General features: G+C 43.4%; 2 protein-coding genes and 1 long non-coding RNA gene across 8 annotated transcripts; 1 reads left to right on the plus strand and 2 right to left on the minus strand.

Annotated features, from left to right (window-relative positions):
• The first annotated feature begins 1,396 nt into the window (after positions 1-1,396).
• LOC109629716 (phosphatidate phosphatase LPIN2) lies at positions 1,397-13,729 on the plus strand. Of its 5 annotated transcripts, none has more exons than XM_069512729.1 (20): positions 1,397-1,643; positions 5,196-5,396; positions 6,804-6,890; positions 6,976-7,268; positions 7,477-7,590; positions 7,756-7,882; positions 8,050-8,485; positions 8,883-9,006; positions 9,283-9,470; positions 9,808-9,901; positions 9,985-10,054; positions 10,132-10,215; positions 10,539-10,618; positions 10,898-11,048; positions 11,176-11,324; positions 11,423-11,509; positions 11,588-11,740; positions 12,382-12,496; positions 12,616-12,719; positions 12,799-13,729. In XM_069512729.1, the coding sequence occupies exons 1-20, from the start codon at positions 1,536-1,538 to the stop codon at positions 12,941-12,943; spliced, it is 2,910 nt and encodes a 969-aa protein (XP_069368830.1). In that variant the 5' UTR covers positions 1,397-1,535; the 3' UTR covers positions 12,944-13,729. The 5 variants fall into 5 exon arrangements, with proteins under 5 accessions (XP_069368830.1, XP_069368831.1, XP_069368832.1 ...); XM_069512730.1 differs by having other exon boundaries at positions 8,886-9,006; XM_069512731.1 differs by having other exon boundaries at positions 8,907-9,006.
• On the minus strand, positions 7,769-8,150 carry LOC138405278 (uncharacterized). Its single transcript, XR_011238979.1, has 2 exons — positions 8,024-8,150; positions 7,769-7,916 (listed from the first exon to the last, which is right to left on the minus strand). It is a non-coding gene; the product is annotated as an uncharacterized lncRNA (long non-coding RNA).
• On the minus strand, positions 12,061-23,590 carry emilin2b (elastin microfibril interfacer 2b). Of its 2 annotated transcripts, none has more exons than XM_020087546.2 (9): positions 23,308-23,590; positions 23,048-23,173; positions 22,328-22,506; positions 20,425-22,212; positions 15,813-16,013; positions 15,672-15,725; positions 15,531-15,584; positions 15,340-15,453; positions 12,061-14,823 (listed from the first exon to the last, which is right to left on the minus strand). In XM_020087546.2, exons 1-9 carry the CDS (start codon positions 23,433-23,435, stop codon positions 14,489-14,491), a joined length of 2,979 nt encoding a protein of 992 aa, XP_019943105.2. In that variant the 5' UTR covers positions 23,436-23,590; the 3' UTR covers positions 12,061-14,488. The 2 variants fall into 2 exon arrangements, with proteins under 2 accessions (XP_019943105.2, XP_019943106.2); XM_020087547.2 differs by having other exon boundaries at positions 15,531-15,581; positions 23,308-23,569.
• Between the last annotated feature and the right edge of the window lie 146 nt (positions 23,591-23,736).

Consider the following 23,736-nt stretch of genomic DNA (forward strand, 5'->3'; position numbering starts at 1 on the left):
ACGGAGCTGCAAGGAGAACTGCAGCCTCTTGAATACTCTTGTTTTTATGCATGTGGTGTTTTAAAGTTTATACATATTCTGCTTCAATTGAGCTTATTTTAATTCAAAATTAGTTTAGTGAAACAGGTTACTGTATCAGAGCAAAGAAAATTATACTTTTGGTGTATTATGGAGTGAATGTTCTGGGGCAGTGCATGTTCAAAAAATGAACATTATGGTCAAAATTTCAAGAGGCTGAAAATGTCTTTTGAGGCCACTGTGTCCTTTGACCCTTGACCACAGAATACTACACAGGTCATCCTTGATTCCAAGTGAATATTTCTGTGATCTCGATATGTCACAAGAACATGAGGTGACTGTGACATTCTCCTTTGACCAGCAAATTCTAACCGGGTCACCCGTGAGTCCAAACAGACCTTCGTACCAAACTTGAAGAAAATCCCTCAAGGTGTTTCTGAGATGTTGACAGTGCACAGTCATATAGAAACTGAAAACATAAGATGTGTGAATGTCAGAGCTAGCCTCTGAGACTCAGCTGCTCATGAGGTGATCACACTCAGCTGATGTTTAATGAAGAAATGAAACTTCCCCTCCAGAGCCAGTGGATGTTTCATTTCTTCCTCATGTTCATTTATCTGGTGACACTTTGTCCATGAGCTGAATTCAGGCTCAGCCAAAATCTGTGTTGTGAAAATATTCTGCCCTGTTGAGCTGTGAGGGAGTAAATCCCTGAAAATCCTGCACCATCTGCAGGGCTGCTGCTGCTCTGCTCCTGCCGGTGTCCTCTGACCTCAAAATGGAGAAGGTGGCAAATTAACATTGTGCCAGTAAACGATAACAATGACTATCTGAAAAATATATATGCCATTATGGGCAGATGGCATCATTTGGAGCCAGAGAATGCAGCGTAGCAATTGCTAAGCAGGTTGTCTTCAAGGTAAAAGCACGTTTGTTTTGTTTTGCTGCAATGCTTTACACCCACAGTCCAAATGTTACGATCTTGCGTCCACAGATTATCATGACTGCTAAACAGACCTCTGGAATAGTCGAAATGTAATATATGAAAAAGTCATTCAAACTTGTATATAAACCACACATGTGAACAGCAATTAAACAAATTCAGTTTGATTCGATTTTAAAATGTTAAAAGTCAAATCTCCACTGCAGATCAACCAGGTAGGATGAAGTTTCCTAACTTCACTCTGCATAAAAGACTGTTTATAGAAAAGCTCAAGGTTCAGCTCACAAACAATAAAAAGTGACAGTATGTTGTAAAACTATATATATTTATATATATTATGCTTATGAACTTTAGTGTCCTCCTGCGGGCGGTGCGGGATGATCACGTGCAGGAGGCTGAGCAGTGCGGGGTCACGTGGTGCAGCGGCTTCAGCCGCAGCAGCAGAAAGAGAGAGACAGAGGCAGACAGTCGAGTGAGAGAGAGAGGTAGAAACAGACAGAGAGAGAGAGACCACTCCTGCTGCTGCTGCTGCAGGTACGATCATTCCAACTCTTATTATTCTCTATATAACTACATGTGTATACATAATGATAATAATAACATAGACTGTGAGTTAGACTTTGTTAAAGTCTCCTGTGTGATCGTGAACATCGCATGTGAAGGGGTGAGCAGAGAGAGGAAGGTGAGGTTTTTTTACAGCTATTTATGAAATGTACAATCTTTCTCTTTCTCTTTCTATTTCTTTGAAATACCTGTTCCGTGTCCCTGAACGCATCATATCTGCGGGTACCTGCTGTTCACTCAAACTTAACATAAGTCACATTAACATCCTCTACAGGTGCATGTTGGACTGTGGAGCACAGGCTAAATGTCATGAACCTCAGATCTGCTGGGGCTCGTTGTTTGTGCAGGGTTAGTAGCCTGTGCTCAGATTTCAGAGATGCACACATCAACATACTGCATCATATTTGATCTGAGTTAAATATTTAACTCTTTTTACTTTTGAATGTGAGTGCAGTGTTGAATGTGAAGATGTACAGTTATTCTATATGAGATGAAGTGAAGCATTTATTAAGGGTTTATCATTTGAAGTGACTTAAAAAATTATTGGATGCATCAGAATATTGCTGTATTTTGTTGGTTAAACAGTTTGTCTGGCTGTCAGTCGAAATGTTTATATATATATATATATATATATATATATATATATATATATATATATATATGTGTTATTTTGGTCAATCAAAAAAACCCCAGGGCTGAGCAATATGAAAAAAAAGTTATTTCATGATTTTAATATCAGTCAATATCACTAATTATCAAGATAAATGTCACCTTACAGCGTACAGACTGATTGTTGCTCCTGTGTGAAGGTTCTGGTTTTAAACTCTGTTTGACAAGTTTTGATATATTTTTATTGATGAAAATTAAATTGGGGTAATTGCTGATATTGTTTTATTGCCCTGCCTCACTTTAAATTTAACATTTTCCAGGTTTGAGCTGTTGAAAAGCTTTGATGAATGTTCTTGCACAATTTAAAAATAAAAAAAATAATAGAAACCGATTAGTTGCTTCATTACCTGGATCATCAATTTACAGTTGAGTCAAAACTCATGGTACTTATTTGATTTGTTTGGTGTTTACGTCTGAAATGAATCAGTGACACAAAACACTGGCTGACGCAGGCTCACGTTGGACACTTGGACGCATTGAGCAGGAGAAACGTGCGGAGACAGGGAAAGCTAGATTAGTCCTAATCCAGTGAACAGGATTAACACCTCTTTAAGGTCCCTTCTTTCCAAACAGAGAGTGTCACGGCTCGTGTGGATGAGAACTGGTTGTGTTGGATTCGTCATCAAACTCTTGCACGAGAAGGACCTGGATTTGTAAAGTTTAGGAGCTCGGTCAGCTCATTATCATCTTATTATGCAACAGTTTTCTTTATCAAACATTTTGTTGATTCGTTAATCAAGAGAAAACAAATCTGTGACTATTTTGATAATCAAATAATTGTTTTAGTCTTTTTTTCCAAGTAAAACGAGTCAAATATTTGCTTTTTAGCTTCTTTAATATGAGGATCGATGCTTTTATCCATCACATGATAAACTGATCTGCACAGCAGTGATCGTGTTGTGGAGCTGCGGCATCAAGCTCAACCAATCACAAGTCAGTCTCAGCTGTCAATCATGACGTATAATCGTTTTTTTATATCATCAAATAACCAATTAAAACCAAACTCATCAGAAACACCTGGACATAGATCAGTGTGATTGATATGACGTGTATTTTGACCTTTTTGTTTGTTCCATGTCCCATCAACTAACATGGAATAGACATGGTTTATGACCCATATTGCAGACTGCCACTAGGGGGCAATCACGATGATCTGGCTTCACTTTCAGGGAGCAGTCATGTCGTCCATCTTTATTAACAGTCTGAGTCGTACCAAGAGTTCGAGTCCCAGTGGTCACCACCTCAGAGTGGGGGGTTATGTAAGGGCTCAGGCTGGGGGTAGTTTTGTGGCTGTGGGGTTAGAGAGGTTGTGGGACGTGTGGTGCAGAAGCAGGGAGGCTGAGGACGGTCCATGCAGACCAGATCCAGTGTTCCTGTTAGATCTTGTAGGACACATGGAGCTCTCTGGCAGGTTACCCACAGAGCAGCAGGGCCAGCGGCTGCACCTGAAGTCCTCCTGGACTCTGGTGAGTTTGGGGCTTTTGGCCTTTTGGAGTCTGGGCCTTTATCGTTGGCTTTTTCTGTGCACTTCATAAAGGTAATTGTCTGACTGGATGTTTTAGTTGGAATTTATTTGAAGCGTGCACAGTTTTCCTCTGACAATCTGGTGATAAAAGTATGTGACATGGCTGCTACTTTATTTATTAATCTGCAGATTATTTGTTGAAATACTCCAGAATGACGTCTGACAGTCAAATCCACAAATATTAAACGTTAACTTGCTTAAAAATGACCTTTAATAACAAAAGATTCAAAAATATTGTTGATTAATTAATAAATATCCGAAGCGTTTCAGCTTCTTATTTTCCAAACTGTGACCCTGAATCCCATCAGTTTCTAACCCTGTAACCCAAACACTGAACCTCTGCAGATCATATAAAATGATTATGCTATTATGGGATCTGTTTTCTAGTCTGATCTAATGAATGAAGTACCTGTAAATATCTTACAAATCAAAGTACTTTAACAGAGACAGCACATATGTTACCATAGAGCCGTTTCCCTAATTTATTTCCATGACGACCCAACCACACACACTGACGTAAAATGAAACTGAAACCTTTAAATGAGATGAATAACAAAATCTTTACAGTAGAAACATTTTCATTTTCATGTAGGTATGGTATTAGTTGCCATATTGACTGGTCCTACTGTACATGGTCACATTGTGGTTGATACAATTTTGTGTTGTGTGCTTTCAGGGGATGTTTTATTTTTTCCTCTCAGTTCATTCGAGTTTATTTGGTGCAGAAGCTGCCAGTCATAGAAAGTGAATGGTGTCAAAGTCCATCAGCTGGTATGCAGCTCTGATTTAGTCCATTGTGTTAAATACTGACACACACACACACACACACACACACACACACGGGGCAGTTAAAATAGCTGTTCAGAATGAAACAGTAGAAACAACAATCATTTAGAAACCTTCAAAAAATGACATCAAAAGTTGTCTCTTGTCATAAGTTGCTTTGGATCACAACATTACGTAATAAAGATTCAAATGTAATGTTGTTTACAGGAAGGAGACAGAATATCTATTCTGAAAGTCCGGGTTGACGAGAATCAGGTTCAGCCAGATCCGTCACCGTCTACTGATCACAGCTGTGTGTAGAAATGCTGTGAGGTTGTTTTGATGCTCGGTTAAGATGCTCAGATTCGACCTGGGCTCAAACTTTGCTGGGCCGGCACACAGAAAGAACCATTCACACTGACAGGCACTTTGGAGTCTCCAATCCACCTAAGCTGTACGTCTATGTGTTCTTTGTGGAGACAGAAACACTGAGTATCTGCTCTGGGCTCCTCTGCAGCCGCCGTGTTGCTGCATTCAAGGACCTGATCAGCTAAGCACACTTTTGAGGAAAATGGGACAGAGCCGCTGTGTTTAGGGACCAGCTTGACTTCTCTTTGCAGACTATTTTGGACAACAGGATTTCAGGCTACAGGGACAGAGGCCTTTTGGGATGTTTTATCCTGCAGGTAATTCAGGTGTGTTTGTGAACAGGTGGACACCATGAACTATGTGGGGCAGCTGGCGGGCCAGGTGCTGGTGACAGTAAAGGAGCTGTACAAGGGGATTAATCAGGCCACTCTGTCGGGCTGCATCGACGTGATCGTGGTGCGACAGCCTGATGGGACATTCCAGTGCTCCCCTTTCCACGTCCGCTTCGGTAAACTAGGGGTGCTGCGCTCCAAGGAGAAAGTGGTGAGCTAACATTTTGTACAATGTTAATTTCATTGTCAACGTGAGTAATTATTGCATTGTTTCCCAACCAGTTTCCCAGTTTTATGTCAACATTCAGAACCTGTTGTGAGGCAAATGTTTCTGTGCAGATCTGGTATTCTGCAGATTAAGGAGGATTAACTGGAGATAAGAAGTAATACCTTTTTAATTGGGCAACCATTAAAATCCATCATTTATTTATTTATCAGTAGCTGCACACTGTTCGATTTCAGTCCTCTAAGCAAAACCGACTCACATGTCTGAGGAAGTTTCGTAAAACTGTGACGCTTGAACTATTTCAGTCCCTCTGCTTCTCACAGGAGCAGGTCGCCCTCTCTCTATTTAAAGCCTCAGTGTGTAGTCGTCACTGTGGTGGTGGGACAAACAGGCTCAATCTCAACCCTCTTACTGTCCTCCCACCTTGTTAAGATTCATCCCATTGAAGACAAGTGTCTCACAGAAGAGTCTTATCTGTGACAGCTGAACACGGAGCCAGACAGTGCAGCAAACAGCCACAGATAAGAGTCTGAGAACTATGTGGGTTAAAAACATCCTGTGTTTAGCTCTTATCACATGTCGTGATTTTCCAGAGATAAATAAATAAATGCACATATTTTCTGCCCCATCTACTCAATAAAATTAAAGTTTTCATACTGTCAAACATAAATACGTTGATATGTCTGACAAAATGAAAATAACACACAAATGAAATATGTTTGTTCAAATTTAAGTTGACAAGTTATATTAAAACAATAAATGACTCATTCCATCAATGCAGCAGAGTTCTCAATTCAGAGAAACACCCAGTTTGTTAAATGCACAAACAGAAGTTGTGGTACAAGTTGTTCCCTGTTTTACTCTGGATTAACTCTAATTCTTGCGGTAAATCTGTGGCACAGTTTCTATCCATGAAACGTATTGTACACATTCCTGTGGTGCTTTAACGCCTCATTCATGCTTGTTTAAAACCTGAGGCCAACTGAGGAGAACATGGTGACCTGAGTGTGTATCAAGTTATTTTCAGATGTGAACTCAGGAAAATAGCATCTGGACAGACATTTTCCAGAGTCAGTGTTTCAGATTTCAGCAGGAGAAATCACGTGTTTTCGTTTGCAGCACATTTGCGTCAACCGTTATCTGCAAAAGCTCTTGCATCTCTGTGTTTCCATCTTCACCGGCATCTTCCAAGTGTATGTCACCTCTCTTTTATCCTGAGATATTAATTAGAACCGTCATCAACATTCCCACTGTGAATATTTCGGATTCTTTTAAGAGCTCATCTTCTGGACATTGTACCAGAGGGCTGCCAGGAAAAGTTTGGGAAAATATCCAGAACAGCATCTCTACAGGCCTTCAGCTTCACTGAAGTGTTTTTGTTTGACTCTGCAGATTGACATAGAAATCAATGGAGAACCTGTGGAGCTACAAATGAAGCTTGGAGACAACGGAGAGGCCTTTTTTGTTCAGGAGCACAATGTGAGTTCTGTACAGTCTGTGATTAAAAAGAAACTGTTCACTCATAAATCAATTACGTTAATGCACGTCTCCCCCCTTAACACAGGACATCGTCCCGGCCCACCTGGTGACCTCGCCCATCCCCACAGAGGAGCTTCTGTTCCGGAGCAGAGAGCCCAGATGTGGGGGATCAGGGGCAGAGATCAGTCTGAGCCCAGAAGACCAAGCTTCTGGAAACATCCAGCCCTGCTCCACCTCAGGAGGCAAGAAGAAGAAGAGGCGCCGGAAGAAGCACAAAGCTGAGCCACGCAAGGAGGAGCAAACGGCCACAGCTGCAGGCGGAGAGCTGGAGCTGTGTGAGCTCAGTTCAGACGAGGAGCACAATGCACACAACGGACTGTGAGTGGAGACGTTAGGTTTGTTGCTTAGAGTGTTTATAAAGATGGACGACACTACAGCTCCCCAAAGATGAAGCCAAACCCAGTACCCTGGATGTTTTAGCTTAATTTTTACACGACAAGTGGAGACATGTCATCCATCTTTATTTACAGTCTATTGTTTATTGTTCTTTCTTGTGGACCTTTTGTTGATGTCATCGTGTCTCCAGGGCGTCGTCTCTCTCCATGATGAACAGCAATGACCACAGACAACATTCCCCAGTCACCGCCCTCGAATGGGACAGCTACCCATTCTCTGACAGCGACTGGTCCCCCTGCTCCAAGTACGACCCCCCCTCACGCTGTCTACTTACACATTATCACAGTTCATACAAGCAGGGAGAATAAGACGTAATTTGAAATTCACTTCATCAAAACAGAAAGGACCGAGGTCCCTCCCACCCGGCCGTTACAGACGACTCAGTTAAAATGTGGTGTATTTCTTGCAGCAGGGAAATGTCCGAGCCAATGTCGCCCAAGAGCGACTCCGAGCTGGTGGTGAAGTCGACAGGGAACGTGCTCAGGGCCGAGTCCCACATGCAGTGGACGTGGGGGGAGTTCCCAGAATCTACCAGGGTAACGGCTCCGATCTAGACTCGTAGAATCTGCTCTAAACAAGGGAGATGACAGAAATTTGTGGAAAATGCAGTTCACGCTCATTGATACACATTTAGAGAATCTCTTGGACAGGCGTGCATGCGTATGTCAAAGCTTTACTTTGTGCTGCACTGTCTTTCATTCAGATCAATAAAAAGGACAAATCCATGCCAAAGGTGTTGACCATCACTCCCTTGGGGAAAACACATTTCAGGGTTATTTTGAGCTCAGAAGCGATGGAGGAGGAGTCGAGGGAAGGAGCGAGGGACACGTATCCCACCTGCAGTATTGTTAAACCAGAGCCTCGAACCATCAAACCACAGCCGACTGAAGCTTTGCAGAACATCGACGAGCACCATCCCAACCTCTCAAATTCAGTGTGCAGCAGTTTCACGTCTGAGCCGTGTCCGAATAACTCCAACCCCAACACAAAAACCGTAAGGAAGACCCGTTGGACGTCCTTGCCTCCGAGCCGCAGGGACAGCCACTCTGCTGCCAGTGGAGGCAGCAGCACGGCCTGTGACGCTTCTGCAGAATGTATCGAGACAGGAGCTTCGTCCAAACCTACAGACAACAGGAGAGGTAACACAACTTTGCTTGTAGCTCACTCGATTTTATAAAAACAGTCAAATGAAAAAATTACCTTTAATGAAAAGACACTTTAGGATAAGTGTCCATATAGGGACCGTATGAAATGCAGTATATTTATATGAGAATATGAAAATGGTACAAAAAAGATGCAAGCTGCTCCTTATTTTTAAAGAGATTAACTGGAGAATGAAATAAATAAAAATTCATTTAGAATTAAACTGGTTCAAAGAAGTGACGAAGCATTGTTATTTTATAAACTACATGGTGGTTGTCAACACAGAGTCTGACAACCACCATGTGTGAGTGAATGTTAACAGGAAGGATGTGGTTTCTGTTTAGACCTGAGTAGAAAAAGGAAGTGAAACAAATAAATTCAGCGTTTTCTCAGCAGACTCGTCTTCGTTTCACTCAGGTGTGAGGAAGAGGAGTCAGCATCAGGGCCCTGAAGACATTTACCTGGATGATCTGAATGTACTCGAGCCGGATGTTGTCGCCCGCTACTTCCCCAAAAGGTACAAACCAATTCTCTCTTCTGGTTCAGGAAGCCAGGGATCATGGGTAATACCCACCGTTCAGTTGTCAGTTCAGTGAGTGAGGCTACACAGTCAGAGATAGATGAGCTTACAGAATTTACACGTTGCTGCAGAGGGCGCTGTTGCTCAGTTAAAGTTATATAGCGTTGCTTTAAGATACCTGATGCCACAAACACCACTGGGTGAAAAAATGTGTAAAACAAGTCATATCATTGAGACTGACTGACTTCAAGGTGTTTGCGCGTGTGTTTCCAGTGAGTCTGAGCAGGTTCCTAAACACTGGGTGGAGATGGGACGAAGCTCTGGGTCTCAGTCGCCTCAGTCGGTGGGCAGCGCAGCAGCAGACAGCGGCACAGAGTGTCTGTCCGACTCTGCTGGAGACCTCCCTGACGTCACGCTGTCTCTGTGCGGCGGCGTGGGCGAGAACTCTGAGATCTCTAAAGGTAATTCATCATCTGCATCATAAACTATCATTGATATCGATTTCTCATCCTAGAAGTTCAAAGTTATTTTGATTTCAATTATATTCCTTCCTGTTACATTCATGTGACATATGTGAATTTTTTATCAACATGTATACATTTCTATTTCTTTCTTTTTTTCAATGTAACAAATTAAGCTATAGATCGGACTTTGTGAGGAGAAAATTAGGATGAACTACACAAATGTAGATAGGAGACTAATCTATGAGTGTGTGTGGTTTAGTGCAGATTGATTGAATTGGACTGTATGAGCTCTACTGACATTCTGGTTTAGACTTTTCTGTTTCATTTATTCCAGAAAAATTCATGGAGCACATCATCACCTATAACGAATTCGTAGAGAATCCAGGGATCATTGATAATCCTAATCTGGTGGTGAGGATTGCAAACAGGTGAGGTCCTGCTCTCTAATCCACACTCTCTCATGCTATTATTTGACCGCACATCACGGCTGAAAAGCTGTTTCTCCCTCCAGGTACTACAACTGGACGCTGGCGGCACCGTTGGTACTCAGCATGCAGGCTTTCCAGAAGAACTTGCCCAAGGTATCCTCTGGTGTGATGTGTTTTTACCCTGCATCTGCACGTGACGTTTGTTTACACATGAAATACTTCTTCTGCAGGCGACAGAGGAGGCCTGGGTGAAGGAGAAGATGCCAAAAAAGTCTGGACGCTGGTGGTTCTGGAGGAAGAGCAGCGTGAAGCAGGTATCAAACGTGTGACTCAGCCAATAATCTGCAGGCAGCGTAATGAGTCACAACTCTGTCTGTGTGTGTCTCTGTGTGTGTGTCTGTGTGTGTGTGTGTGTGTGTGTGGTTACAACACTGCAGAGATCAGTGGGGATTCCTCACTGAGTAACTTTGCATAGTAAATTTTTTGACAAAGGAGACAGTACAACAAATTCATCCTCCTGATTTGCATCCTTTTGTAAATACTCGTTGATATCCTGCATTTCACTGCTCATTGATTTTAACGATTGATTCTTACGTCTCGTCATTAAAAGGACAATAATATCTCCTCCTCTCCTCAGTCGTCAACAGAGACAAAGTTAGAGAGACAAGAGTCGCTGACCAGCGAGAGTCCAGCCCTGCACCAGGCCCCAGAAACACAGTGAGTCAGCAACAACACACACACATAGAAGCAGTGTTGGGTATCCCACAGAGGCTGGGATATCATGAACATTTACACATAAGCAGCTATTTAGATTCTTCTTTTTGCTTTGAGCTCAATATTTTTAACCATTTTTTTTGTCATTTTTAGAGTAAAATAATGAGTTAAAAACAAAAAATAGCAAATTTTCTAGCTAAAAAGCTGCAGATGAGGAGCTCTGCTGCCCTCTGGTGACTGTAAATCACTCTCATCTGTTGTTCTGCATTCTCTCTCCTGCAGGCACAACAAATCTGAGTGGTCAAGCGATGACGAGACTAAAGAGCTCAACGCCGCAGCACCTGCTCTGATGCCTATTGAGCGCGTGCAGACAGAAGACCCGGCGCCTTGTCACTCCTACAAAAAATCTCTCCGCCTCTCGTCTGACGAGATAGTGAGACCACGGAGTACTGATATTTAGATATATATATATAGAGAGAGAGATTTAGTTTGACTAAAACTGGACACAGGCAGAAACTGTGGTTATTGTTTCTCTGAACTCTGAGTATTTTCTCTCACAGTCCAGACTGAAGCTCAGAGACGGACCTAATGACGTCACCTTCAGCATAACCACGCAGTACCAGGGCACGTGTCGCTGCGCGGGCACCATCTACCTGTGGAACTGGGACGACAAGGTCATAATCTCCGACATCGACGGCACAATCACCAAGTACGGGAAATCCAAAACTTATTTCGAGACTATTCTCAGGCATTTCAATCACACTGGATAAGATTATGTTGACTACCCAGATCATTGTCTTCCCACAGATCTGACGTGTTTGGTCATATTCTGCCTCAGCTTGGTAAAGACTGGACGCACCAAGGAATCGCTAAGCTCTACCACTCAGTGCACGAGTAAGAATACAAATGTGCAAGATGGAAAATGGTGATGTGATAAATCTAAGCAATCAATAACTATCTTCCCCTTTTCAGGAACGGGTACAAGTTCCTGTACTGCTCGGCCCGAGCGATCGGCATGGCTGACATGACGCGGGAATATTTGCACTGGGTGAACGACAGGGGGACTCTCCTGCCTCAGGGGCCCCTCCTGCTCTCCCCGAGCAGCCTCTTCTCTGCCTTCCACAGGTGGGAAACATGTCCCTGAGCAACATCATGGTCTGGATGAGACGCAGTAAAGATGAAATTCATGACAGTATCCTCTGGTCTCTGGAAATAACAGTAGTGTTTTTAAAGCCAGAAGCAGAGTGTATGTGTGTGTATGTGTACAAAATAAGTCAACAATGCATGGACGGATTTTCACCAAACCTGGTGCCAACATTATGTGGGTGTTTGTCTCTAGATGATCCTCTTTTGGAGCTGATCAGTCAAAGGTTAAGGTCAACAAAATATGATCTAATAAAATCACATTTTACAAGATATTTCCGCAAATAATTGAGCTGGAGAGACAATGTCAAGCTTTTATTGTTTAGAAAATTATTCTCCCATCATGTTATGTCATAAAACAAGTGATATATATATATATATATATATAAATATACAGGTATCTCTGCATCCTTTAGGACTAAAACACAACCTAAAGCTTATTTAGATAGAAAAATAATTCATGTCTTTGATGCTTTTCATTAGATTCTGTAGTTTCACTGAGTTACAGTGATTCAGAAATTCACCTTGTCTTGTTGACTTTGTTTAAATTAATGAAGATTTTAATTAAATCATTCTTAAAACATTCAGAGCATGTAATACTTTGATCGTAATTCTCTTGTCAGAGAGGTCATACAGAAGAAGCCTGAGAAGTTCAAGATCGAATGTCTCACAGACATCAAGAACCTGTTCTTACCAAACACACATCCCTTCTACGCAGCCTTCGGAAACAGAGACAGTGTAAGTTTAATACTTTTTTTATTTCCCTCTACAGATTATATTTTATTAAAAGTGAAGGATTTGCTGACGACAAATGAAAATTATCCTTATTGTCTTTTTTTCTTCTTCCCGTGCTCAAGGACGTCTTTGCCTACAAGCAGGTGGGTGTGCCCGTGTGCCGGATATTCACCGTGAATCCCAAAGGGGAGTTAATCCTCGAGCAAGCCAAAGGAAATAAAACCTCGTAAGTACCGAACCATCCCTGGAGACAGTGTTTTTGTTTCAGTATTAATTGATTTTTAATACATTGTGTTTCTGTGTAGTTACAGCAGGCTGAGTGAGCTGGTGGAGCATGTGTTTCCTCTGCGGAGCTCTGAGCACAGCGCCACCTTCAGCTGCCCAGAGTTCAGCTCCTTCAGCTACTGGAGGCAGCCGATCGCTGAGCTCTGCTTAGAGGAGCTGCTGTAACTCAGACTGATGATAATGTTATTGATTCATTACTTGAAATCAACTGAACTGAGCTGTGATCAATTTTACACCTGTATGCACTGACTTAAAACTCTCCTGACTCCAGTCTCTCCTTCACACACCGACTTATTCAGTCAGTGGAGGTTAAACTTTGCTTAAAATGTGTTTAGTATGAAACTGAAGTACTTGACTGAAGTGGTACATTTTCTGAACCAAACATTGAATGCATTGAGTATTTATTGCCACTATGAAGACGTCCCTTTAAAGGCCTTATTTGCTCTCTGATGGTTATTTACTGTACACGAATCTCTGCTCCAGAGCTTTAGGATGATGCTTAAGGAGAAATGTGAAATGAATTTTTTTCACAGGTAAGAATTGTATTAGTGTAATCTGGAGGAAATAGCACTTTTGAAATCTAGATGCTGCTAGTTTAGGTATTACATTAAAAAAAATATTATTGAAGAATCTTGGAACTCATCTTCATCTTTGAGAAGTTTCTGCTGGACTTGTGAGAGCTGCAGTACGATATTAATCTTTTGTTTCTTTTTTATTCATTTTATTTTCATGCTAGGTAACAGCTGCTGGTTAAATTGAATGCCTTCTTTCTATGAAAGTGATAAACTTTGTGTTACAGGAACACACAGTGTGTTCATTAGTTTTATTTTGTGAAACATGATGCAACAGCACAAACCCATTCAACAGTTTTTATAATGTGTCAAAGTTATAGACTCTTGTGTGTGTAAAGTTTATTGTCTGTCAAGTGTTCAATAAACAGCATTTGTTGAATGATTCTTTCATAAAACCTAAAACTGAATTAGAAGAATCAAAACATATTTTGCACCTTATTGAGAGTTTAGCAACAAAAAGGTTGGGTCTGTTGGAAGTTGTAATAATCAACAAATTCGATGAACTGGAATTAGAATTTTAACACTAACGACTTGTTAACGTCCGTAAATATTTAGGTATAAATTAATCTCCTCCTGTCTCTTTAAGGCCCTCCCTCCCGATGAAGCCTAGCCTGCTCTGATTGGCCAGCTGGCTTCCTCTGTTGTGATTGGCCCACCTCTTCCAGCATGTGTAGGAAATGTCGGCCTCCCCTCTTGCTTTACCTGCCGTCGTTAGGGAATGTGCATTCTACAAATGTGGGGCATTGTGATGTCAGGGACGTGTTGTGATGTCACAGAAGTATCATGTCTAATTACAGTAGAAGTTTTTTCCTTTACAACTGAGGAACTATCACCAAAAAGCCTGTTTGACCCACTAGAGGAAATGAAAGCAAACAAAAAGCATCATATGTGTAAATTAAAGAAGAAACAAACACCTATTGTGTTTAATTAAAATACGCATTTGGTTGGTTTAGGTTGTAAACAAACCTTTACAATAGAAAATACAATATCACTGTTATATAAATGCACTATATATTAGTACTCATGATAGAAATAATCTCTTACTTCGGTTGTTGCTAAATAAAACATCCACCATAATATACACTGCACTGTGTTTATGGCTTATATAAGGTCTCAGCCGTCTCTGGAAGTGGCGGGGCTACCGTTGTGACTGGCTGGAGTAAAGAAGCACGGCGCTGAAAGATGACAGGATCTCAGAGGAAGAAGAGGAGGTGGCGAGCTTCCCGGACGTCATGACGAGTCCAGCTCGGTCTCCTCGCTTCAGTGAGAGGACCAGACTCAGCGAGGTCGGACTGCTGCAGTTACACTGTAGGTGTGATGATGGTGCCGCCGCTCCAGACAGGAAACCAGTCGAGTCCAACCTCTGGATGCTGCGATTGGACACCGAGAGGACGGCCTCAACCTTCTCACCTCGCTGGGCTGCGAGCACAGCACTGACCAGGTAGCGGCCGTCAGTGGGAGCGGTGAAGACGCCTGAGGACGCAGGAGGAGACTGATGATGTGGTAGAACTGAACTTACTGTGATGTCAGTGATGTAGCTTCAGGTTTGGTAAAATGGTAACTTGACTGTATTTACATATTATAAACAGTACATATATGTGTAAACTCTCTCTGAGGCTTCCATAGACAGAGCATCACAGTCATCATAGACAATTTGGGTTCAGTGTCGTGCCCTTAGAACACTTCTTCATGCAGACTGAAGGGGCTGGGGATCAAACCATCGACCTTCTGGTTAATGGACGACACGCTCTACTTCTAGCCCAATTTTCTTGCCGCTGTTCTCTGGATCATTTATTCATTATATATTGAATATTTTTCAAGTCTTCAATAAAGCATGATGGTCATTTCGTAAGCTATGGTCCCATTTAGAGTCAAAGAGACGATAGCATCGTATTCATTCGGACGTGTGATTGACAGCTATTTCTGTCCAATGGGTGCAGGTTGTGCTCTCACGGTTTGTGCCAGAGCGACTGAAATATAAATATATACCTGTGTGTGGGTCGTAGTGTCCTCCGTCGTTGACCAACACTTTGTTGAATCGAATGATTCCGACCTCGCCTTGGAACGATGGAAGAGTCAGACCGGCCGAGAACGACACCTCACCTGAACACGGGAGAGGAAACATCACACACTAATAATCGTTAAATTAACAGAAGCAGGATCGATCTATAGATTCTGACCTGAACTCATGGTGGGTTCCAGTGGTGAGGGTCCGTGGGGCAGGTTCACATCTGCTGAGGAAAAGAAAAATATTGTAATCCAACATTTGGAAGCTTTATTTTTTATTTTCTAATAGTAGTGTTATAAATTAAAGTATTTACCTGAGACGAGGGGCAAGCTGCTCAGTAGCGAGTCAGTAGATTTGACTGGAGAAGCTGTGAATTTAATAAAATGATGAGAAACCATTAACCAGTGTGGGAAACATGCAGGACAGAGTTAATGCGCATGTGGGCGTCTCACACCTGGAGCTCCAGCATAGCCCTGAACAGGCGTCAGGCTGCCGCTGGTCCCCCGGGGCAACTTGGACGAGGTCATCTTGCCGGGGGGACCCGCCTCTCCGGTCTCCATCACAGGTGGCTGAGGGAGAGAGGCGTCCACCGGCACCGCGAGGCCTTTACTTGAACCCTGGGAAAGTCCTGCGTCGTCCACTGTGACCTGAGCGCCTGACAGGGACAGATATGGCGTGAGCGATGGGGTCACGGCTACAGGTCAGGCCAAGACAGATGTGAGGAGGTCAGACGAGTTAACGGAGCAGCTGGTTTTCTTAGAAACCCCTCATCACTCTGTAATATCTCCATCATAAACCCAGGCGAGGAGCTTTCAATTATGAGACAACAAATCACTGTCAGTTTTTATGAACACATGACTTTCTAGGAGCTGCACTTCCTCCAAGAGTCTGATGAACCTGGATGTTTAACGTGAACTTATAAAACAACTGTAGTCGTCGCCCATTCATGCAATAGTGACTGTAGTCGGAGGGTTTTTTGTTTTAGGACTTGGTTAAGTTTTTAAAAATGTGAGATTTGACCAACTGTGGTTTAGGAGTGAAAGCGGGTCGTCCACTAAACAGAAGGTCCATGGTTTGAGCCCTGCCTCCTCCTGTCCACATGCCAAAGTGTCCTTGGGCAAGACACTGAACCCTGAATTGCCCCTGATTTCAGAAATCTAGTGCAGTCGACACTCATTAAGAAACATAGTGATTATCTGAGCCTGGTTTTTGGACACAAAGAGAGAAAATGACAGACCTCTGCCCTCATCATTCATAAACTACATGTACCTCTGCATTCCTGAGAACCACGGCTGACACCAACCCTGGAGTTTATCAACAAATCAAACCTGCTGGCTCGAGGGCACTTAGTCGCTGTAGCTCTATAAGTCAACAGGCCCCAAATCTGCTGCTCTGAGAGTGAACACCAGCACATAAAAGACATACCAGGGCACGGCCACATGTTCAATCACCAGACAGCCTGTCCCCTCACCCTGGGGAAAAGGGTCATTTAGTGCAGAAGCCAGAAGCATCTGCCTGTTAAACATAACATGTGGAGTGGGACGGGTGCATAACCAAATAAAAAGAGCACAGGGGGTATGTCTGCGTGTTGCCACACATGTGCATGTGTTTCACTGCTCTGTTAGCAATGTCGCTCCTTGTATTTAAGGCGAGGCATGTGCTCCAGTGAGTGGGCTTTGATGGGAGCAATTCAAAACTGATTTCAGGACCTGGAGAAAAAAAAGATGCGAACGCAGAATGCATGTGAGGGAGCTTGTCCTGATGAGAGAGGTGAGCAGTAAACAGCTGCAGCTGGATCTGCTGTGGACCATAAACCCTCAGCACAGAGCAGCATGGGAAACCCTCGCTGTGTCGTTAGTCACTTACCGCCTCCCACACCCTCCCCCCAGGGATGCAACAGCCCCTTGTGCCACAATAAAGGCCATTTTCTGCATTACATACCACATTATGATGACTGCGGGGCAGAATCTGGTGTGTGTTGACTTTATGAGTCACTGTGACCGAAAACACATTGAACGCCTCAGACTTTGATTTAGGAAACAATAAATCCAGGATTTATTGTGAAAAGAAAAAAAAGGAAGAGTCAAACATCAGATAATGTGACATCTACACTGTCACGTTAAATGAGTGGCCATGTCCACAGAGGCAGACAAACGCTTCTGGACGTCATTGTTTCTCGATAGCGTTCTGTCAGGTCCCATCTTGTTTTAGGCTCCTGAGGGTTATCATGGTTGACCGCTGAGCAGAGTCTGTCACCCGACATGTCTTCTTATCCGGCGCAGGTCGTTGACCTTCGAGCCGAACCACTGAGCTTTGTCAAAAGCAGGAAAGCATCTCACGACGTCCCCTTAATGGAGCCCTACAGAGCTGTGGGAAGCACATAGACGCCGCCCTGTCAAACACAATGAGAGCGACGTCCTTCAACAGTGCCGGGATTAGGAGAAATATACATGTTTTACATGTGGAGGCTGACACATTGAGGAAGTGTTTGTCTCTGTGTATGTAAATACTCATATACATGAGTATACAATTCGAATCCAGAGTGCGCATGTGTTCACATTGAGTGATTCTCACAAAAACACACAGTGCTTATCCTTATGTGTTGATTGAATATGTTTCCTCATAAAACATTTATGAGGAAGAAAATATTTTTGAATATAATTCAAATTCAACTTTGTTGAGGTCATACACCGTATATAAACATGGATGACATGACTGTGAAGTGAAGCCAAATCATCCTGATCGCCCCCTAGTGGCTGACTCCAGTATAGGTCACAACCTTGCCTTCTCCGGGTAGGTAGATGGGACAGTAGACTATACATATAAAGATGGACGACATGAATGCTCCCCAAAAGTAGTGGGAGGAAGTTGGGAAACGTCATCTTTATTCACAGTCTAAGGATGGACCAAACTCAAAAGTCAAACGCTAAATAAAGCAACGAAATCAGTTCAAGGATGACATATTGCATCTCTCCTCACCTCTTTCCTGACCCTCTGGTTTGAGCTTAACGGCCAGTATGACATCATGGTGAACACATTGACATGTTACCCTGGGGACCCCAGAGCAGCTCTGGCTGTTTACACTGTTTGTTTAAACAGAAAAGAAACTCGACCGTGGAAGTTTAAAATGTGAGAAAGCTCCAGATGGGACTGAAGAAACGGGAGCAAAAACGTGACTGTGGACTGGAAGGGAAAGCAGTTATATAAATTTCTGTGTAGTGGCAACCACAGAAGCATTTTGGCTTTGAAATAAAGACGCCACGAGTGGTCCTTATGAGGTTTGTTGATAAGCTGTGTGCAGATCTCCCTGTAAGGACCCTTCCGAGCAGCGTTTTCCACCCTCTTCAGATAAACATGGAGGGAGACATTAGGATGAGGTAGCAGAGACAGAGAGTCAAGCATTGAGTGGCCCCTAACATCGCTGCGAGAGAGTGGAAATCGTGAACAATCGTGAAGAACTTCCCAATGACAGAATGATGAATTAATGCTAATTTATGACAAGAACCATTGGGTGGAGTGGCAACGTTTCTCAACCAATACTGATTCATTATTTGGCAAGAATGAGAAAACTGGCAACTGTAAACTACAGAGAGGAATCGGAAAAGAAGCTGAAACATATCTTGATGCAAAGCCTCTGGCCCGACTTGGACTGGGACCAGAAGAGGGACTATTTCTTTCCAGCTCACTTCCCATGAAACCTGCCCCATAAACCAGCGACTGAAAACTAGCAGGTCCCAGAGGAAGCGACTTGGCTTGTAAACATCATGTGTAAGCTTCCAGTTCACATTTACAACTATGAGGCTCCGAGGTCCAGTTCGGCCTCATAGGTGGTGTCATTAATGAGCAGGCTCATACAAGAACTAGCAACACGTGTTCTGATAGGGAGAATTATCAAATATGCTCACAGCCACATGTCCGGCATCAGCGATGCTCAAATTGCAACGGATCCACATGATGACGCTGAGGGTTTGAGTTCAACCTGATATCCACGCTAAAAGCAACGCAATAAAAACTACAGATATATATCGGAAAAGAGATTGTGGACAGACACTGACACAAATCCAACCTTGGATGCACAAGGAAGCCAAGCGAACACCATGTCTTTGAGCCAAGGTATTGCTCAACACAAGTGAGCTCTATTAAGTCGAGCATGTGTCTTCAATCAACCCTGCCTCCTTACACTGAGTACACCGTTTAATGAAACTCCAACCTCCTCCCACTCTCACACTCAAACACACACCGATACTGCAACCTCTACAGAAAGAGAGCCAGCCCGGGATGAATAAACGGGATCCGGTCCATGTTATGATCTAAAAGGAGAGGACGTATTGCAGCTATTTGAATTTCTACAATGGAAAGTTTAGTGGATAATAAATCAGATTAAGCTGGTAATTAAAATAAACTGGATGGAAATGGCAGCGGCAGTAACCACAAGTAACATTTGCAGGAGTAGTAAATGCTTACATGTTGTCCAACAGTAGCATGAGTAAAGTCTGCTTTACAGTCAAAACCTTAGCCAAGAAAAGCTAGTGTTAATATCAACTAAGCAAAGTTGTACAGTAGCACAGCTCCAGAGTGTTGATAAGAGTGTTTTGGTGTTAATGTATTTAACTTTTTATTTGTAAGATGGACATGGGTTATTTATATGTCATCTAATTCCAGAAATCTCTGTCGGTCTGCGGCTCGCATATTTCCAGAACTGCTTCACATAAGACGTAGAATATTTTGAAACAGCAATGACAACTGATTCAAAACCAATAATTAACAGTTCTATGTACTGAATAAAGATTCACTGAACTTTGAATAAACAGGTGAACAGCTTTTTGTTCAACAATGGTGGCGTGGCGTCAGGGTTCTGTGGACTGAGCCCTGCAGCCGATCTTTATTTGCTGTGGCTCAATTACAGCATGTTTACTTTTGCAGCTTCAGAGAGAAAGCTGCAAACGGCATGATTTGAACGCGTGCTGCACTAATTAAACGTTACATGCTGCTGCTTTGAAAACTAAATTATGGGAACAAAGTGATGGACCACACCATTTAAGGATTGTTTTGAGATTGCAGCTCACCTGTCTTCTCAGAGCTGTTGTCCGTTAGCATCTGAAGGTCTCTGGCTATGTTTGCGATGTGGTTCTGGAGGTCCAGGCAAGATCCCCTCACTCCTCCGATATCTCGGGTATGAGCTCTGACTGTGCTGTTCAGCTGGTTGACACAGGTCCACAACGCAGTGACGTGTTTATTCAGCCCCTCTTTTATTCTCTGGAGGCTAGCAGAGATCGGATCCAGCTTGCCGCATAAATCCTCCACGTTAACTATGCGGCTGTCCATGTGGGCAATGTCCTTACCAACGTCTTCAGATTTTTCCCTGCACTCTTTGGCCTCGGCTTTCACCTCCCTGCTCAGCCCATCCAGCCGCTCTTTGAGCTCCTGATGCTGTGTTCTGTGGAGCTCTGAAAGGTCCTTGAGCTCCTGTTCAGCTCCTGTTTTAACTTGACCCCAGGTGGAGTTGAGGGACTTTGAGGTCAGAGACTGCTGATGGACTACATCAGATAAGGAGTCCTCCAATATGCCCATGCGGCTTCTCATGGAGCTCAGCTCGTTGTGTGCATTCTCAATGTTAGTGCTGTAGTTGAGGAGTTGTCCCTCAATGACTCCAAGGCCATTTAACTTGACGTTAAGGCTCGTCCCCATAGAATCGAGGGCAGTTTTGCAGCCCTGGAAATCTTGCTGAAGGTTTTCTGCAACAGCTAAATTAGCCTTGTGCTCATTGGACTGCAACTGATCCAAGATGTTGAGTCTGTCCTCCAGAGTCTGAACAGAGCCCTTCAGAGTGTTCATGTCCCTCTGCTGTGTGTCCTGACTCACTGGCTGAAACCCAGATGGGGAGTTGGTGCTTATATCTACCAACAGTGTGGTGAGTTTATCTTCCATAGAGGCCAGCTTGTCTTCCAGAGTCCCCCTCAAGTCTTTAATGGCCTCTGCCCGCTCTTTCTTCAGCTTTTCCTCCACCGAGAGGCACTGCTCTGTCACAGTGTTTTGGGAGGAGTTCAGATGGAGCTCAAGGTTTTCTACACGAGCGAGAACAGAGTCAGATACACGAGTGTCGTCTTTTTCTGGATACTCCAGCTTGGTTTTAAGGTCCTGGATCTCCTGTCGAAGGTCAGTTTCCTTTGAGTCCATGAGTTCAGCCAGGCTGAGGTAATTGGCCTCTGTTCCCTCACATTGCTCCTGAACTGACATGATTTTATAATCACAAGCATTTTTCAAATCTGCAAGTTTGATATCCAGGCCTTCCATCAACTCCTCTCTCAGAGCGTGGATCTTCTCATCCAGGTAGGCACGCAGGTCTGGATCACTGGCTGGGAGAGCAGGTGGAAGTGAAGACAATGGACTCTGAGCTGCTTCCATCAGCAGACGGATCTGTCCATCTTGACGGTTGACACGACTCAGCAGGTCATCCAGGGTATCGGTCTTAGACTCTAGATCGTCTGTGACCTGGCTGATTTTGCTCATAACTTCGTCCATTGGCGTTAAGAAAGAGAAGTCCTGCACCTGGATGGTTTGGGGTTCCGCGCCTCGTGCATCTGCAGGCTGTCTGAAGTTTTCCAGCAGCGTGATGAGTTTTTTACTAGCGTCCTCCTGGAGATCCAGCCTGTGATTGGAGGTCAAGTCTGGTATTCTTGTCTGCATGTTAAGGACCATCTGGAACAGTCGCTGAGCTTCCTCATCCTCCAGGTGTTGTGCACTTTGAGATCCTCCGTGACCCCCGAGTGGTCTCTGACCTGTCTGACCTCTAAACTGCCCCTCCCCTACCCATGGATGATTTCTCTGGCTGTCTGCTGGCTGCTGTTCCGGAGCTAGAGGGAGAAATCACAGAGTGTTAGGAGACAGCAATATGGATAATTTCGTATTTTAATTTGTGCGATGGTGAATTTCGTGCTACATTTTCTCATTCATAATCATGTATTTCACCTTGTGGGACTGGAATATGTCCAGTGGATGGTGCATGAGGCAAATTCTCCACTTGAAATATCCTGAAGTCTTTCACCTCCATGCAGTCATGGCCCTGGTACCCCGGGCAGCACCTCCACTCCAGCTCTGTGACAGTCTTGTATGCAATCTTATATGTGGGCCTGAAGTGCGTCCGGTATCTGGAAGCATTTAAATAAAAAAAAAGAATGCACTCTGGTTTCTACAAATGTAATCTTGGAACAACAAAGTAGTAAATTCTGTTTGTCAATGACTGAGTCTCAACAAACAGAATCACATTTGCAGTAAATTAACCGTGCAGTTGGCAGGAAGCTGTTTCAGACTTTCCACCATGAGGACACTGGTGGCTCACATGACTCCTGCCATCCAGTGATTGAGTACATGTCAGTGTTTGTTGCTCAATGCACATTCCAGCAAAACAAAGACAACCCATGTTTGCCATTCATGAAAATTCAACACAGATGCCTGAATATTCTGCTTTTTAAGTAAAAGACTCTTTTAAGACTAAATCTCTTTCATATTTCTTCAGATTAAAAGACATTCGTTCCATGTTCATGCGTAAACCCCAATGTTAATGGTCGATCAAAACATCACTGATGTTTTTTGGACCCAAAATGTTTGATAGTAGCAGCAGTATTTTCTTACACTGTTTAATAACACTAAGGAATATCCACCCAGAGTGCATGACTCCAGGGAACTTACATCATTTGTTGCGCACAGTCTGGCAGCTCCGGAGGACACGGGAAAAGCTCCGGCTGCACGAAGCTCTCCGTGCCTCCCACGACGGCACAGCTCACGTTCTTATGCACAACGTAGGCGCACCAGTTTCTGCAGAAAATCACACAGTTATTGTATTCAGACATTAATACAAAGTAGAACTGGAGCTCACTGATGAATCAACACACTGCATTGTATCCACATGCAAACGTGACACAAAGTGTGTAGAAATCCAGTTTGCTCACTTGTTCCTCTGTCGTGCGTCTGTGCCAGAATACGCGTTGCTCTGGAACCTGCCGTGTTGGAGAGGTGTTCCAGTGATAAATGGAATTAAAATGAGAATAAGTGTAAATCCACAGAGTCCGTTCGTCATGGTTGAAATATTGAAAAACCTCCTCAGGTTGAGATCAGTAGTAGTGAAAGTCTGCAGGATCGGTGAAGCACCACGGCTTCTTCCTTCTCTCTCTGGTGCGCACAAGCTCCTCCAGCGTCTTTGGATGTGACGTTACGCAGACCCCCACCAACACTGACAGACGTTTTCCGTGTTCTCACATCACACATACACTCAAACACAGAGATCTAATGGCGTTCCAGGATCAGAAAAACCAAGATCATCCACCTACATTATTTCCGGACGCCTACTTTTGGATAATGATGGTCTTTGTTCCCAAAAA

The sequence above is a fragment of the Paralichthys olivaceus genome, chromosome 17, assembly GCF_024713975.1.
Source record: "Paralichthys olivaceus isolate ysfri-2021 chromosome 17, ASM2471397v2, whole genome shotgun sequence".
Lineage (NCBI taxonomy): Eukaryota > Metazoa > Chordata > Actinopteri > Pleuronectiformes > Paralichthyidae > Paralichthys > Paralichthys olivaceus.